Source organism: Emys orbicularis, chromosome 3 (assembly GCF_028017835.1).
Source record: "Emys orbicularis isolate rEmyOrb1 chromosome 3, rEmyOrb1.hap1, whole genome shotgun sequence".
In the NCBI taxonomy this organism is placed as follows: domain Eukaryota; kingdom Metazoa; phylum Chordata; order Testudines; family Emydidae; genus Emys; species Emys orbicularis.
Window position 1 is genome coordinate 3,905,572 of NC_088685.1, and position 17,309 is coordinate 3,922,880.

A 17,309-nucleotide genomic window follows, 5' to 3' on the forward strand; every position below is an offset into this window, starting at 1 on the left:
ACGGTAGATAGCTTTAAAAAATAAAAACACCTCCGCCTGGGGGATTTTGTTCAGCAAGGTCTGGGGCTGGCTTCACAAAATCTAGTGGTGCCTGGGGAAACGCCTCTTGTGGCTGTCACGTTTTGGTTTTTTAAATACTTTTAGTAGCCAGGTATCAGTACTGCAGCTGGAAAAACATTCTGCTTCTCTTAGTTCCCGATGTAATTTCAGTTGATTGGGGTATTCATTTCCTGTCCTGAACTATTGTGTAGTACTGCTATGCGCTGTCAGGCAGATGCCACTTGCTGCTTCATAGGTGGGCTGCATTTCAGTCGTGAGTGCAGTGATTATACCAACTACAGGAATCTAAAAGTGCCTCTCTAATCTCCATGGTAGTTAGGTTTTGTGACTGTTTTGAGTATGAATGTGCAGAGGGATCCACTGGCATGAAAGGTGCTATATTAAAACAGAATCACGATTACAAATATTCGTACGCTTTGAGTGCGAGTTTGCTGTGTGGGTGAGCTACTTGCCTCATATTTTACCCACCATTCACTTGCCCTGCCCTTCAAAGACGCTGGTGAACCATTGTCATAACTGGTGCTACCCATAATCGACAGGGCAGTACTTTGAAAGAGCAGGACTCTGAGGAGTGTAATTACGTTGGTTGCATATTAGTTTTTTGCACGTGGGCTCGGTGGTGTTGGAGGTCCTGCTAACTTGCATCAAGAAGCAGCAGGAGTGAAGTGACGGAATAGCAAGATTTTAACAAGAGAAGAAGCTGGCATCTGAATCCTTTGGGCCTTAACAATTCTAAGAAAAAAATGGTGCTGGGTTTAAACCTGCCACTCTGCATTTGCTTCACTGGTTATCAGGAGACACTGGAGCCAAGGAAGGCGCTGCTTGAGACAGGCTGGCCAGATTACCTAATTGGATTACTTTTGCCAGTTAAGAATTATGTGCTAAACTGTAAGACGAAACGGTCTACTCTGGGACTGCAAAAGAGAAGAGCACGCTGTGTACTGTAGCTTTGTTCCAGATGTACCCTCCCAAGGGCCCGCTTTCACTCAGAGTAGCTTGCAGCCTGGAGTTAAGGTTACTTATAAACCATGAATTGAGGAGTCTGCTCCCTAGAGGTCCATCCGACCTTATGAATGGGGATAGCCCTTAAGTCTTCATCCTGGTGGAGATGTCAATTTACCAGAGTGATATCTCAGGGCTTGGAAATGTGATCTCCAAAAAGCAACTTGACACACGCAGCCTGCCCAGGAGGCCTGATGAGAGTTCTTCCGGCCAAGAAAGATCGGATGAGGGCTCCTTCAAGCCATGGCTACTCACTCAACTAGACACATTGTGTGCAAGTCGCTTACCTGGATCATCTGGGTATGTCTCGCGTAATCAATTCCCTGCCATTGCCAGGGTCTTGGGCATTGCTGCACCTTGGTCCCTCCTAGTATCTGCCTGTGGCACATAATAATTTAGCCCCCTGTAGGCTATTATACTTCGGTCTAACTTTGCTTGTTGGGTTTAGTGTGTGGGTGCTGGGTGCCATTAGTGGCCTGTGATCTACGGGAGGTCAGGCAAGATGAACTGGTGGTCCCTTCTGACCTTAAATTCGATGACTCTAAGTAGCTTATCACATATGTTAGGGCAGTTGGGCAACGTGCCCATGAGTTAGCCTCTGCATGGCTGTAAATTTCCCACAGTGAGGAGAAGGAAGTCCTGTGGCAAAACACAGGCCTGGAATCCAGGAGTTCTGGGTTCTGTTCCCAGCTTGCAAACTGACTTCCTGCGTGACTTAGAGCAGGTTTGCTTATCACTGCTAGTTTCCCTGTCTGGAAAATGGAGATCATACTTGCCCCACCACTAGGGCTTTGAGATTTCATTGAAGCGTATAAAGCACTTTGGGATCCTTTGGATAAAAGGTGACAGAGAAGTGTATATAGATCAAGCTGTCTAGAAAAAAATTTCTACCTAGGGTGCTTCTCTTTTTATCCCAAACTGTTTAGTTGCTTTCTAATTCCAAGTGGTTATGGGGATAATGAGACAGAGATTCAAAGAATCTCCTTTTCCCCCCGTCCCTTGCCATCAGTTTAAATCTCATTAGCTCTTAAACCACTTGGAATTCCGTGCTTTAAAATTGCAGTAAGCTGGGTGCTGAAATTCCTAGTGGTATAAGGAGATGAAGTTTAAGATTCTAATGCTGTGGCACAGCTTCACCAGTTGTCTGGGGTGGTGGTTGATAGTTATGGGCTTGGTGAAGTAAATACAGTATATGGGTTTGCCAAAAGCCACAGCTGTATCCATTGCAGAATGCAGAATAATCTGTGGTTGGGGTATGCAGCAACAATATTCAAGAAAAAAAAGTAGAAAATGGGATATCAAAATCTCTGAATAAAGGACTGGAGTCAGCTCTTATTTTAACGTTCTTTACATAGAAATAAATTATAATAGACAAGGTAGATGGATTTTCTCCCACCCGTTTGAGACGGATCGGTTTCCAGTCTAATGTTAAGGCCCTTTCTGCCGTCTCAACTTCCTGTTCTGTTAATCCTGGGATTTGCTCCCTCTCTTACAAGAGGCTTACGTAGGTTTGATTTGCGCTTCTTGTCACAAACTACCTTATTTGGGTGCACAAGCACGTTATCCCGAAACAAGTTTGCCTGGGCATGCCAGAATCTAATGAAAGAGAATAATTCTATTAGTTTTAGCTGGCACTTGCAGGCCATGGCATGACTTTACATTAACATATGCTCTGACAAATTCTACATCTCTTCATAGACCGGTTAGTGTAAGACTTCTTCTGAGTCTCATCACTATGCAGAGCGCTGGGAGCAGGGAAGAGACTGTATTATTTCGAAGCCATATCTACACTTTGGTGTCTTGTCTTGTCTCTGCCTCAGTTACTTCTAGTGATTTCCTGTCATCTTCTTGTCCTTCATAACCTCCTCTTGTTGTTCCTAGACTGTGTTCTTTCCTTGTGGAATATATTTTAATCAGGGGGTAAAAATAAACATCTTCTCCTGGTCAATAACTTGTGGGCTAGAGGTTCGAGGCTGTCTTGTTTTGATGTCTGTAGCTGCCTTCTCTTTCCCTTGTTCCCCTCTATTTCTAAAAAGAAGGTAAATGGACATGCCTATTGCCTTCATTTGGAAATGCAGTAAAAGAGATCATGTAGAGAGGATGGCTTTTAGAAAGTGACTTTTCTTTGGTTGTAGTTGGGGAGGAGAGCTTTCCTTCAGGAGGGGGTAATTGCCAGATGTGCTTGGTGTGTCCTGGGAGCACTTCACCGGGACGAAGCACATGGAATTATGGACTGAACAATGAAATGACGGCCAAGTCTCGCACTCTTCAGCACTAAATAAGTCAGCCTAGGCATTTATAGCCTCTGAATTTTTTCTTGGGATTGTATCAGAACGTCATCCGGGAGGAAGGACTTTAGACAGGATAATCTTTGTACCTTTGTGCTGGATAATAGTTCTGTTATGAGGTAGACCGCAGATAACAACTTGCAGCATTATTTAGGATTAGATAGTGTCTGGTTTATTGATTGTAAAGGAAGTGTTTCCAGAGGATTTGAAAATTCCACTGGCCCCAAGGGAGTAGGGATTTTTCTAAATAATTTTATAATTATAATTAATGGAGATATCCCATCTCCTAGAACTGGAAGGGACCTTGAAAGGTCATCGAGTCCAGCCCCCTGCCTTCACTAGCAGGACCAAGTACTGATTTTTGCCCCAGATCCCCAAATGGCCCCCTCAAGGATTGAACTCACAACCCTGGGTTTAGCAGGCCAATGCTCAAACCACTGAGCTATCCCTCCCCCCAAAGAGAATACTAGCAACTTCTGCAGAACCTAATCTTTAATTAAAGTCAAGTACACTTGAGGACCAGGTCTTCTCATGTTCAAGCACTATCCTGCCCTGATTAAAGAAGTGAGCATTGAGTGCTTTCACTGTGCTTGTTTCACTTCTGGAGCTGTGCAGATTTCAACTCCAAAAGCAGTGAGTCAGACCTTGGATATCTGGGTTTCAGGAAATTCATGACATCCCCGTCTTCAGGTAGCCTCTGTTAGAAGCTGATGGGGTAAAGCCAGGCGGAAGCCATGGTGTCTGACCACAGCACAGGTTCTCGCCATCTTCAATCAGACACAATTATTTCTCTTCGTAAATCCTGCAGCCTCATAAAACTTCTTTCCCATGTGCCTGGGGTGAGTAGATGGGGTCTTGTTTAGACAGACATGGAAAACAATAGTTCTTGATCATGATGGTGGACGCGGGAGAGTGGCTTTTGTGCCTTTGCTTGTGTGGGACATTATCGGTGCCTGTTAAGTGAGAATTTCTGCTCCATTTATAATTTCTGTTTCTGCGCTAACTTTGGTATTGGCACACTTGGCTTTTTACAGTGCATTTCAGCAATAATAGCCTAAGGAAATGAAAGGGTTTGGTTCTTATACACTCTATACCCATGAGGAACTAATTGTAAATGTAGCCCATCTATACCGGCTGCCTTCACACAGGTTTCCTTGTTGCATGTCTGGCTGAATACTAATACTGCACAGTACCTTATTTATGTTAACCCAGGCCAAGATTTTCAAGACCTACTAGTTTCTTGAGTGTGCAATTTGAGACACCTTTGAGGCACCTTTAAGGGGCCTAATTTTCAGGGAGAGGGTGCTGTAAGATGTCTCAATTTGTGCATTAAGAATTGCTAGTCAACTTTGAAAATTGTGTCCCTCTGCCTAGGGAATTACCCTGCAGTAAACGGCAGATCTTTTACTCAGAGGATAGAAGCTACCCAGTGAATTGCTATTTAATGTATAAATTTTATAACCTCTGCATGGTTGTAATGAATCCACTGCCCAGTTGCCTGGAGCTCAGGGTCCTAACTATTGGGTGCTATATGACATTGTCTCGGTTTCCTCTGTTCTTTAGGTCTGAACCACACAGGCTAGATCTGACTATGTTCATTGTTCCGAAACAGATTATAGGTGTGGTGTTTTTTGTTGGGGTTTTTTGGACAACTGGTACAACTTCTACCAAGTATACCCATATCCTCCCCCTCCCATTTTTTGCAATTTCATATTTCTCTTTGTAGATCTGACAGTCTCTAATACATCAACCAGAAGAACAATCCAGTCTTGTACAAGTCCTGTCACTGAAGGAGTAACTTTGTTTTAGTGTGTAAAGCATGTCTGTGGTCTTAACAGATCTAAGACTGCTCTGTTTAGACTATATTCTTTTTGGGACAGGGCTGTGCCCATATTTTAACTTACAGCTCCTAGCACATCATCAGCACTCAACTACTTATATACTAATAACTAATCTACTAAATGCTCAACATCTTGGCCTCCAATCTCTTAGTCCTGGGAGAATTCTGCGCTACCGCGCGTGCGTATATTTAATGAGCCCCGAGGTTTTCTAATTTTTTGTGCAGAAAAAAGCTTCTGCCAAAATGTTGCTTGCAGTTCCGCCTTTTGCCCACCAGAGAGCACTGTGGCGCAAGAACAGCAGTAGCTCCCTGCCAGCCAGGTCAGGAGAAGGGGGGTGGGTGTGTGTGTGTGTGTCCGTCCGTCCGTCCGTGGCTCATAAGGGCTAGTGGGGAGGACAGACTGGGACAGGGGTTGAATAGGAGTGGAGGCACAGAGCCGGGGGGGGAGGGAGGTGCAGAGAAACAGGGGGAGGGTTACAGGGACGGGGAGTGGCTGGGTGAGGGCACAGACACACATGGGGACGGGGCAGATGTGCCTGACTGAATGGGAGAGGCTACAGATAAGCCAGGGTCTGCATGGGGGAAGCTCCCTAACAATCCCTCCCCGTCCCCCAAAAAACCTGTTCCATACTTTTCCCACCCACACCCAACAGCCCTCCAAGTTCACACCCAGGCTCCTTCCCAGCAATTTACTTCCCTCTCCCTCAGCTCCTCCCTTACCCCTGACTGCCCAAAGCCTTTGTGCAGCTTCTGAGGGGTGTGGGAAATACGGTTCTGTATTGTAGTTTAAATGAATTACTACTCAGAGCTCTGTATTAATATACCTAGTAAGGAATCTATTTGTCAAAAAAACATTTCCTGAGGTTTTTGTTGTTGTCTGTATTGTTACAGACATACTTGCTGACAGGTATTTTGAAATAATTGACCAAAAATAATTGAAACGGGTGTGATTATATTGTGTTATTTTGACAAATAAAATATGCAGAATTTTGCAGTATTTTAAAATATTGTGCGTAGAATTTTTAATTTTTTTGGCGCAGAATTCCCCCAGGAGTAAATCCCTGTGATTACTATGCTAATGCTACTTGCATGTAAACTCCTCGGGCAGGGCTGTCTCGAAGGGGATGTCTACACTAGAGCTGGAGGTGTAATTTCCAGCTCGAGGAGACTTATCCATGCAACCTCTAATCGAGCCAGCGTGCCAAAAGTAGCCGTGTAGCTGCAGAAGCACACAGCGGAAGGGGCTAGCTGCCCAGAGGATGATCTCATCCAAGACCATTGGCATGTACTCGGGTGGCTAGCCTCTCCTGCTGCACGTGCTGCCCCAACTACACTGCTGTTCCTAGCGTGCTAGCTCAGACAGAACTAGTGTGGCTAGTTTTTACCCCTCCAGCTCGAGTGTAGACATATACCCGAAGTGTTTGTACAGTGCCTAGCACACTGGGGTCCTGGGTGCTATTACAATACAAATAATAATAATTATTCACTTTGCCTATGGATGAGACACAATGAACTTCCATTCATGCCTCCACCTGCCAGCCATAATCAGCGGCAAGCAGGATTCTGTGTAGTAACTTGAAACTAATATTCATAGAATCATAGAACCCCATAGGGCTAGAAGGGACCGCAAAGATCATCTAGTCTAACCCCCTGCCAACGTGCAGGATTTGTTATGTCTAAACCATCCAAGACAGATGCTATCCAGCCTCCTTTTGAAAACCTCCAGCGAAGAAGCTTCCACAACCTCTACTGGTTTTTACTGGTGTTACAGCTAGGAATTTTTTCCTGACATTTAATCTAAATCTGCTCTGCTGGAGTTTGAACCCACTGCCTCTTGTCCTGCCCTCTGCGGCAAAAGAGAACAATTTTCTCCATCTTTCTTATGGCAGCCTTTCAAATATTTGAAGACCACTATCATGTCTCCCCTTAAACTCCTCTTTTCCAAACTAAACATACCCAGTTCCTTCAGCCTTTGCTCGTCTGGCTGCATTCCATCCCTTGGATCATCTCTGTCGCTCGCCTCTGGGTCCTTTCCAGTTTCTTCACATCCTTTCTATAACAGCGGTCACCAAAATTGGACACAGTACGCCAGCTAAGGCCTAATCCGCATCAACCAGAGTGTTGCTATTACCACCCATAACTTGCATGCGATGCCTCTGTTAATACAACCGTGTATGCTTTTTTTTGCAACAGCATTGTATTGCTGATGCATGTTGAGGTTGTGGTCGACAACTCCCAGATCCATCTCAGCAGTGCTGCTGCCAAGCCAGTTATCCCCCATTCTGTCTTTGTGTGTGTCACGGACTCACAGATCATGCCCACTTCGTCACAGTGTGTTTGGTTTTTCTTCACTAAGTGTATCACCGTACATTTGTCTTTGTTGAATTTCATTTTGTTGTCTCTAGCCCAGTTCTCCAATTTATCAAGATCCCTCAGAATTTTCGCTCTAGCCTTCAAAGTGTTGGCAACTCCCCATAGCTTTGTGCCATCTGCAAATTTGATCAGTCTGCTCTCTAGTCCTACATCCAGGTCATTAATAAAGATGTTAAATAACACCAGACCCAGAACAGATCCCTGTGGAACCCCACTTGAGATCTCCCTCCAATCCGACATTGTTCCATTAATAGTTACTCTTTGTTTGTGGTTGTTTAACCAATTATGTATCCACTTAATGATAGTTCTGCTGAGCCCGTATTTCTCCAGTTTACCTATCAGAATGTCATGTGGGACTATGTCAAAAGCCTGACTGAAGTCCAGGTATATTATGTCTGCCACATTTCCCCCATCCACCAAATCAGTTACCCTGTCAGAGAAGGAAATCAAACTGATTTGGCATGATTTGTTCTCAGTAGATCCATACTGGCTAGTGATCACCCCTTCATCCTCCAGGTATTTGCAAATTTAATGATATATATGTTGCTCTAGTAGCTTCCCAGGTATCGAGGTCAGTCTGACTGGTCTGTACTTCCCCAGCCCCTCCTTTTCCCTTTTTAAAGATGGGCACCATGTTAGCCCTTCTCCAGTATTCCTTTGACCTCACCTGTACATAAGAACGGCCATACTGGGTCAGACCAAAGGTCCATCTAGCCCAGTATCCTGTCTTCCAACAGTGGCCAATGCCAGGTGCTTCAGATGGAATGAACAGAACAGGTAATCAAGTGATCCATCCCCTGTTGCCCATTCCCAGCTTCTGGCAAACAGAGGATAGGGACACCGTCCCTGCCCAGCCTGGCTAATAGCCATTGACAGACCTATCCTCCATGAATTTATCAAGTTCTTTTTTGAACCCTGTTTTAGTGTTGGCCTTCACAATATCCTCTGGCAAAGAGTTCCACAGGTTGACCGTGTGTTGTGTGAAAAAACACTTCCTTTTGTTTGTTTTAAACCTGCTGCCTATTCATTTCATTTGGTGACCCCTACTTCTTGTGTTTATGGGAAGGAGTAAATAATGCTGCTTTATTTACTTTCTCTACACCAGTCATGATTTATAGACCTCTGTCCTATCCCCCCCCCTTAATTGTCTCTTTTCGAAGCTGAAAAGTCCCAATCTTAATCTTCCCTCACATGGCAGCTGTTCCATACCCCTAATAATTTTTGTTGCCCTTTTCTGAACCTTTTCCAATTCCAATATATCTTTTTTGAGTTGGGACGACCACATCTGCACGCAGTATTCAAGATGTGGGTGTACCATGGATTTATATAGAGTTAATATGCAGTGTTCCCTCTAATTTTTCCCACCCATGTGCGGAATGAATTTTATGTGCACCAATATGGAAGTGATGTGTGACACAATGCATGGGGGGGGGGGCGAGGGGGCTCAGGGCTGGGGCAGAGGGTTGGGGTACAGGGATGAGTGCTCCGGCTGGGGGGGGGGCTCTGGGCGGGGGCCAGAGATGAGGGGCTCAGGGCTGGGGCAGAGGGTTGTGTTACCAGATTTGCCCGTTACTTTGGGGTATGCTCCTTTATTAGGGTTACTCTGCTGGGGAAGGGGGTTCTGTAATTCTATCAGTGTACTGCTTGTGTCACGTGTGTTCTCATACGGAGCTCTACTTCTCCCTTCTGCAAGTCCCCTCCCAATGGGGCTATCCTGCAGGACCTAGGCTCCCCAGGGCTGGGTTCTTCCAGCCCCACAATCAGATGAACACACACACGCATTAACAGAGCACGTCTGAGAGGACCAGGTTAATTGGCACTCCCAAGCTGACCCCTTATATGCCCCTGGACTCAGCAGGCTGGGTCGAGCACTTCCAAGCTGCCACCTTTGTATGCCCCAGGTTCAGCACGTCCCTAGCTCCACTTTCATGTTACAGTTGTGCTGCTAGTAACCCACCTGATGAGCCAACACTACAAGATTTTTGCGCACTGCAGGGATCTTTGCTTAGGTATGAGGAGTGTTGCTGCAGAGCGAATGGGGAAGCCAAAAAACACCCGGGGGGGGGGGGAGAGAGAAGTAAGGGGGAGGGATAGCGCAGTGGTTTGAGCATTGGCCTGCTAAACCCAGGGTTGTAAGTTCAATCCTTGAGGGGGCCACTTAGGGATCTGGGGCAAAATCAGTACTTGGTCCTGCTAGTGAAGGCAGGGGGCTGGACTCGATGACCTTTCGGGGTCCCTTCCAGTTCTATGAGATAGGTATATCTCCATATATTTAACCAGACGAGGGGAGCCAAACAAACAATATTAAATCTAACTTAAATTTGATTACAAAAGTCAGGTTTAGAAAACTATCACTGATCCCACAAGTCAGGGTCAGAAGGCTACACTGAGACAGAGAGAGCTGGGTTCTCACCACTCCGTGAAGCTGGAATCGATCGGGGTTCCCAGGGGGTGGTGGTAGCTGAGGGTCCGGAGTGCTGGAGACAGGCCGAGCCCCCAGCACGATCAATCAGGAGAAGATGAAGTCCCAATGGAACTGATGCAGATTTTGGATCCAGGCATCCGAGAACTTACTTGAGCGTGGGTAGGGTTTTTGTAGGGGAAAAACAATGGTTCAAGGGAGAACACTAGATTTGTTTATGGGTAAACTGATGGCTCAAGGGAGAATACCAAAGTTGTTTTGTTCAGGCTAGACAATGGGAACTGATCATTCCTGGCTATGGGCGGTGTTCCTTGGAGGGAGCTCACAGTGCAATTAGGCAGCTTCGGTATTTTGGATACCAATAAAGGATTTATTACTAGAATTGGTCTGATAACTACTGAGCTGGGGGTGTGCAGGCGTGGGTTCATTCACATCTGGAGCAGAGATCCCCCATGATGCAGTGCTTCCCTGCTTTTCTGGTCCCAGAGTTCTGTGCGGTTCTTGCCTTGGAATCTCTGTTCTCCATTCTGTATGCTAATAGAGATGCCTCCCTGTCCCATCTTTGATGCAAACGAGGTTAGGGGGTTTTCCTTAATCCTGTCACCCTTATTCCAGGGGTTTAGGTGTCTCCTACGGCCTTCTCATTGCTTTTTGTAAGACTTTCTTCTGGTTGGCTTTGGTTCAAGCAGGGGGCTGGGGAGCGGGAGGTCTTTCGTGAGTCAGACAGGTTGGATGCTGCACCCTGGTTCCCCAAGAACACAGAGCTGATAGGTAACAGTTGGGTGCAGGGGGTGAGGGCTCCGGCTGGGGCCGGGGATGAGGGGCTCCGGCTGGGGCAGAGGGTTGGGTGCAGAGGTGTGAGGGCTCTGGCTGGGGGTGCGGGCTCTGGGATGGAATTGAGGATGAGGGTTTTGGGGTGCAGGAGGGTGCTCCGGGGCTCTGGTGGGATGACTCTCCCCCCCCCCCCCCCCCCCGCCTCTCTCTCCCCACAGCAGCACCTGGGCTGTGGGGGAGAGGTGCCTCTCCCTGCTGTGGGAGCTCTGGGGCTGCGGGATAGGCGCCCCAGCCCCAGCCGGTCCAGGCTGTGGGAGGGCCGTGCCTGGGGCCGCACCGCGCTGCCCTGATTGTGGCTAGGTCCGGGCCACTCCGGGGTCAGGCCAGGCTGCGCTGCCCCAGCTGCACTTGGGGACAGCCCAGGCTGCTCCGGGGTCGGACGATGCCACACTGCCCCGGCCATGTCTGGGGCCGGGCTACTCCGGGGTCGGGCCACACCATGCCGCCACTGCGGGTTCCCTGAGCACATGCATGGCACTAAATAGGCTGCTGCGCGGCCGCACAGCTTATAGGGAACTTAAGGGGGGTGTGTGTGTGTGTGTGTGTGTGTGTATATGTATATGTGTGTGTATATATGTATATGTGTGTGTATATATATATACACCTATACCCTTAATGATTCCCAACGTTCTGTTTGCTTTTTTGACTGCTGCTGCACATTGAGTGGATGTTTTCAGAGACCTATCCACAATGACTCCAAGATCTTTCTTGAGTGGTAACAGCTAATTTAGACCTCATCATTTTATATGTATGGTTGGGATTATGTTTTCCAATGTGCATTACTTTGCATTTATCAACATTGAACTTCATCTGCAATTTTCTTGCCCAGGCACCCAGTTTCGAGAGATCCTTTTGTAGCTCTTCACAGTCTGCCTGGGACTTAACTATCTTGAGTAGTTTTGTATCATCTGCAAATTTTGCCACCTCGCTGTTTACCCCTTTTTCCAGATCATTGATGAATATGTTGAATAGGACTGGTCTCAGTATAGACCCCTGGGGGACACCACTATCTATCTCTCTCCGTTCTGAAAACTGACCATTTATTCCTAACTTTTGTTTCCTATCTTTTAACCAGTTACCAATCCATGCAAACACCTTCCCTCTTATCCCCTGACAGCTTACTTTTCTTAAGAGCCTTTGGTGAAGGACCTTGTCAAAGGCTTTCTGGAAATCGAAGTACACTATATCCACTGGATCCCCCTTGTCCACATGCTTGTTGGCCCCTTCAAAGAATTCTAGTAGATTGGTGAGGCATGATTTCCCTTTACAAAAACCATGTTGACTCTTCCCCAACAAATCATGTTCATGTGTGTGTCTGATAATTCTGTTCTTTACTGTAGTTTGAACCAATGTACCCGGTACTGAAGTACTGGTACTGTCATCCATGAGTTTGCAATATTACTGCCAGTGGCTTCAAGATTTCTTCAGCTAATTCCTGCAGCACCTTGGGGTGGATAACTTCAGGCCCTGCTGACTTGATTTCTTTCAGATTAATCAGAAGAAATCTCTGACGTCGTCTTTACTTATTCTGATCTGCATCCCTTCCTCTTTATTGTCTATGCTGCTAGTCGTCCGGTCCCATGTTATTTTTCACGTTGTATTCATGGAGTTATTTTGCAAAGGCATCTTTAGGGGCCGGGGGGGGGGGGGTGTTGAGGTTTTAAATATAAATTCAATGGTCAGACTTTTCCTGAAATAAGACAACTTCTGGGCAGGAGTTCCATGAGCATGGAGACTGCAGTGTTTCCAGCAAATGTGGCAGAGTGCGCTTCAGATTTTCCCATTAGCTTGAAAATGTTAATGTTTCCCTGCTCTATAGGCAAGTATGCCATCCTTCTCGTGTATGGCATACTGTGACTTACCTGACACGCAGCACTTTGAGAACCCCAGACCCAGGGGATACTTGATCCCTTTGACATAATTTGATATTGTGTCTAGTCAGTATGTTTGGCTTTCAGGGAGACCTGCTGGAGCATTCGTTTAACCATATTTCTCTTCCTCTCCTCCACAGTACAGTGCCGTGGACAGCAATCCCCTCTCTCTCTATGTTATGCACCCATTCTGGAATACTATCGTGAAGGTGAGAATTCCTGCTGGTCATGTGGTTCTGTGCTGGAAGTGGAAGTGCCAATTTCTGTCATGGCCTAATCTCGTAGACAGGACTGCCTTCTGGTTGAAACAAACTCTGCTTTAATTCCATGACAAATGCCAACCTTTGTCCTTCAAGAAGGACAATAACTGTGGGCGCGATTGCATAACCATCTAAAATTTTATGCTGCAGAATCATAAATGTCAAAAGCTTCTATCACTATCTAACACCAAGAAGTCATAACCTCCTCTCTGATGTAGTTAAAAGCAATGTGTAGTGCCTATTGTGTGCGCTAATGTGATTCTTTGTGTGTATTTTTGCCGCTTTCCCATAGATTTTCCCTACCTGGTTGGCTCCAAATCTGATAACATTTTCTGGCTTCCTGTTGCTTGTCTTCAACTTCTTCCTCATGGCATACTTTGACCCTGATTTTTATGCTTCCGGTAAGACCGCCTTTTTTTTTTTTTTACTGTACATTTTAGAGCATGTGAGTAATAAAAGATCTGATACTCATGTCTTCCTATACCATAGTTTTGCAATTTCATGTGCTGACTGATATGGCTTGCTCATCTACTGCTCTGGAATGTTCTTTGGTTTTGAAATATCAATGTGGCAAGAAGAGTCAAGGAGAGAATTGCTGGGTGATACTGTACTAAAGCAGCCAAAATATGACTCATTCCTTCCAGTTGCTTTGTGAGGAGGAATAGCCAACGTTTAAAAAAAAAAAAAAAAACCCAGACCCCAAAATTTGAGTTCTTTGTACCTTTTAAAGTCAATCTGACTTCGGCACCCCCCCCCCCAAACAAACCCCATTATGCTACTTATAGCCTTGAGGAAGAACAAATAATACATTTGGGTACCAATAACAGATGATGTAACCCGTCTTGCTGATAAAATACCAATTTTAGGTTACTGGCCTACTTGTCTTTGTCCAGTTCATTTATTTTTACAGTGCTGTGTGTGAACCAGTGGTACCTGTTTTTTGTTGGATTTAGAGTAATCTCAGTTGGATATAAATACACCCAAACATTACATGCTACATGTGTGTACCTTTATTTCCCTCTTCTGATGGATGACTGTTCAGTCTTTTCACAGTCTGTTACAGTCCTCCTTGTCATCATGATAAAGGATGGGCAAGCAGACTTTATATCTGGGCTAGCAAATTTATATGGCAGGCTTGTGAGGCTGTTTTGACATTAAGGGCTGATCTAACTTACATCGACATAGCTACATCTCTCGGGGGTGTGAAAAATCCACACCTCTGGAGAGACGTAGCTATTCTGACTTAACCCCTGATGTAGAAGGGGCCAGGCTGATGGAAGGAAGAATTCTTCCCCTGACCTAGCTACCGCCTCTGCAGGAGGTGGATTAACTACAGCGAGAGGAGAACACTCTCCCATCGTAGTATTGAGCATTTACACTGGAGTGGCACAACTGCTGCGCTCTTATGTGTAGACATACCCGACGTTTCTTTTGTCTGCATTTGTTCAAGAGAGAATCTAAAATGATTTGCTTTCCAGAAGTTTTTGTAGTGTACCGCATAATCTCTACGGCGGGGCTTGCCTGTGTCTGTTTGGCATCCCATGTTGGAATGGCTCTTCCTAAACATCCAACTAAAAGTTTGATGGGAGAGAAGGAGTAAGAAAGGAATAAGAAGGTCTTGTAACCAAAAAAAGTGGAAGAAGTTTGGCCTTTTATTCCTTTCCCTAGCACCTTTGTCTTGTCGTAGATCTGGGTGTTGGCTCTAAAGCTGTGCAAATAACGAGGCTTAACAAGTTGGGTTCTTCTGGACACTTCTGTAACTTTAATAGTGTTCGAAGTCACAGATCTGAAGGCTATGAGAATCTCCACTTCGAAGGATGTGCAATCTCCCTTGAAGTGTTTTTGCCTTCCTATCCTGCAACCACCTGATTCTCCATTGCCCTGCACCTGGCTTAAGTAAGTGTAAAATGCTACCCTTTTGATTTGGTGGCAGTGTACTAGTGTAAATGATTAGACATGTGCAGGGTAAGAGAATTGGATCCTGAATTAATACTGAACATTACTCTTCTGAGGTCTAATTTGTGTGCCCAGTTACATGCCATCATAGAACCCCTTCTCATGGCTAATCTCTTGTAAAGAACAAAATGTGATGTCTCTTATTGATGACAGCAAATGTAATGTCTCTTCAGATTTTGTGTTTCACGTGTCAGCTAGCTAGGGTCTTGTTGAAAAAAGAAATAGCTGTAATGGGTCAATCCATCAAAACCCAGCTGGAGATCTGAGAAGCGCAAATGTAGCTGCAATTATTAGCAACCGAGGGAATTCTGTGCACTTTGTTAATTGGCAAATTTCACTAGCAAGAATACTCTGCGCTGTAATAATCATACACTGCACTGGAAAGCTACGAATTAAAAATGAATAACTCTTTTAAGCTGCAGGAGCAATTCCCTGTATCAACATTTGTCCAATTGCAGGTTCATGTTGGCTTCTTATGAGGGGAAGATGCATTGTGGTGTCCTCCACCTAGGAGAGTTAGTTATATCAAGCTGCTGACTGCCCAAAAGGGCTTGGGGGCACAAAGGGCTGAACTAGCCTTTCATCTTGAAGACGTGTAAAATTTTTTGTGTGGTTTGCAAGTGAAATGAGCTCAGGGATCTCATCCCACTCCACAGAATTCTATTAAAATTGGTTATTCTGTCCCCAGCAGGGAGTCAGCTGAATTTCAGAAAGGTCTGGTACTCACCAAATAACTTCTCTAACACTGGATTGCTAGGAGGGGGTGGTGCCACACCATGGTACCTTTGGCATGCCGTGCATCTTTCCTCTTCCCAATGGATAGTTGTGACCGTAGGGAATAGAAGGTCTGCTTCCTTCTGGTCCCTTCTTCCAGCACTGCCCTCACTGCTCCCCTTTGTCTAATGGATTTTCGTACCAGACCTTCCTGTCATTGCAGTTCCCTTTCTCTCTCAGACACTGAAGTCATGAAACGTGGCAGGCAGCAGGTTTGAGAGGCTCCTTGTCTCATTCCTCGGTCTTATGATCTGTTTTTCATAGTACCCATGAATCATACAATCAGATGGAGAAGCCCCATCAGATCGTCCAGTCCTTCTCCCTGCCAAAGCAGGCTTGTCCTCTGCAGGACGTTCTCAAAGTGTTCAGGCCTAAAGTTCCAAAGGATGGGGCTTGCATCATCTCCCTTGAGAAACTAGTGTATTGCCTGGGCGTGATTTTTATGACTGGTCTTGTGCCCTGTGCTGTGAGACAGGCAGAACACCCCACAATCCAACCCTCTGGTCTGTAAGAGCAGTAGAAGTAGGTCAGCATGCGAACCCACAAGGGGAAAGTGTTTTTGAGTTCCAAAGCTTCGGTCTCTGATATATTTTCAGGATTTCATCAAGTGCCATGACCCATGAGGGAGGGAAGAAAGACTGCTTTGAAGCTTCAAGCAATGTGCATATGGCAGGACATGGTCTATTGTAGATGACCAGATACATTGTCTCTTCTGCCTGGGCATCAGACCTGCTAATGCTCTCAGCATATGTCCTTCCTGAATGGATTTTTCCTTTAAATTACTCCAGGTTGGCCATAGGCCAGATTGTAGGGAAGGGCTTGTAAGTCAGCCCCTGGATCATGTTGTTGAACTTCTCTGAACACCTTTTCACCTTTGTCTGTTTGGTAATGCAGTTCCTATAACTGATTTGCCACTATCAACAAACTGTGCCTCTTAATACAAACAAAGAAAAACGCTCAGCAAAAGAGCCGCCAGAATCCGGTCTCTAAGACCAGAGTGTATAAGTCCACCTCTAGTTTTTTAGAAACGAATTAGTCATTTTATTAGTCATTCTTGACAGAATTGGTATAATTTCCAATTATACCATTGGAGAAAAAATGGAAAGAACACTTATGACTAATGGCTTGGTATTGCAATTCCCATAAAGCAGATATTAGAGCTGCAGTGTTTTTTCTCGTAATATGCGGTAATAGCAAGTTTAAATTGGAGAAAAATAATATCTGTCAAGTTCGCTATCCATGTTAATATCCTGCTGAAATGAACGTTTAAATGTGGCACATTATAACTTATTCCTGTATCTAATATTTGGCTCCAGTCAAATGGTATTTCCAGGTGTTCGGCCAAATACTAATAATACTTGGCACTTATATATTGCTTTACATATTCAGAATCCCTTTTTGGATATTAATCACCCGATTACAGGGACAATGAGAGACAATGGTTGCCACTGAAGATAAATTAGTGCACAGATGGTATCTAAGACTACCACAATTCTCCGCCGCCGTAATGGGAGTGAGAGATGTGAGAACAGTTATTGCATGTTATCCTTTTAATGGCTTCAGCTATAGGCAAGTATCCTACCCACGTTACAGATGGGAAAACCGAGGCTCAGACTAAGTGACTTGCCC

The 17,309-nt window shown here is 45.3% G+C and overlaps 1 protein-coding gene across 1 annotated transcript in view; it reads left to right on the forward strand.

Moving 5' to 3' along the window:
* Positions 1-17,309, forward strand: part of SELENOI (selenoprotein I) — a 62,604-nt gene that overhangs the window by 31,395 nt on the left and 13,900 nt on the right. The window contains exons 2-3 of the mRNA XM_065401376.1: positions 12,831-12,899; positions 13,243-13,351. Coding sequence (XP_065257448.1) covers positions 12,831-12,899; positions 13,243-13,351 — 178 coding nt within the window. The remainder of the gene's footprint in view (positions 1-12,830; positions 12,900-13,242; positions 13,352-17,309) is intronic.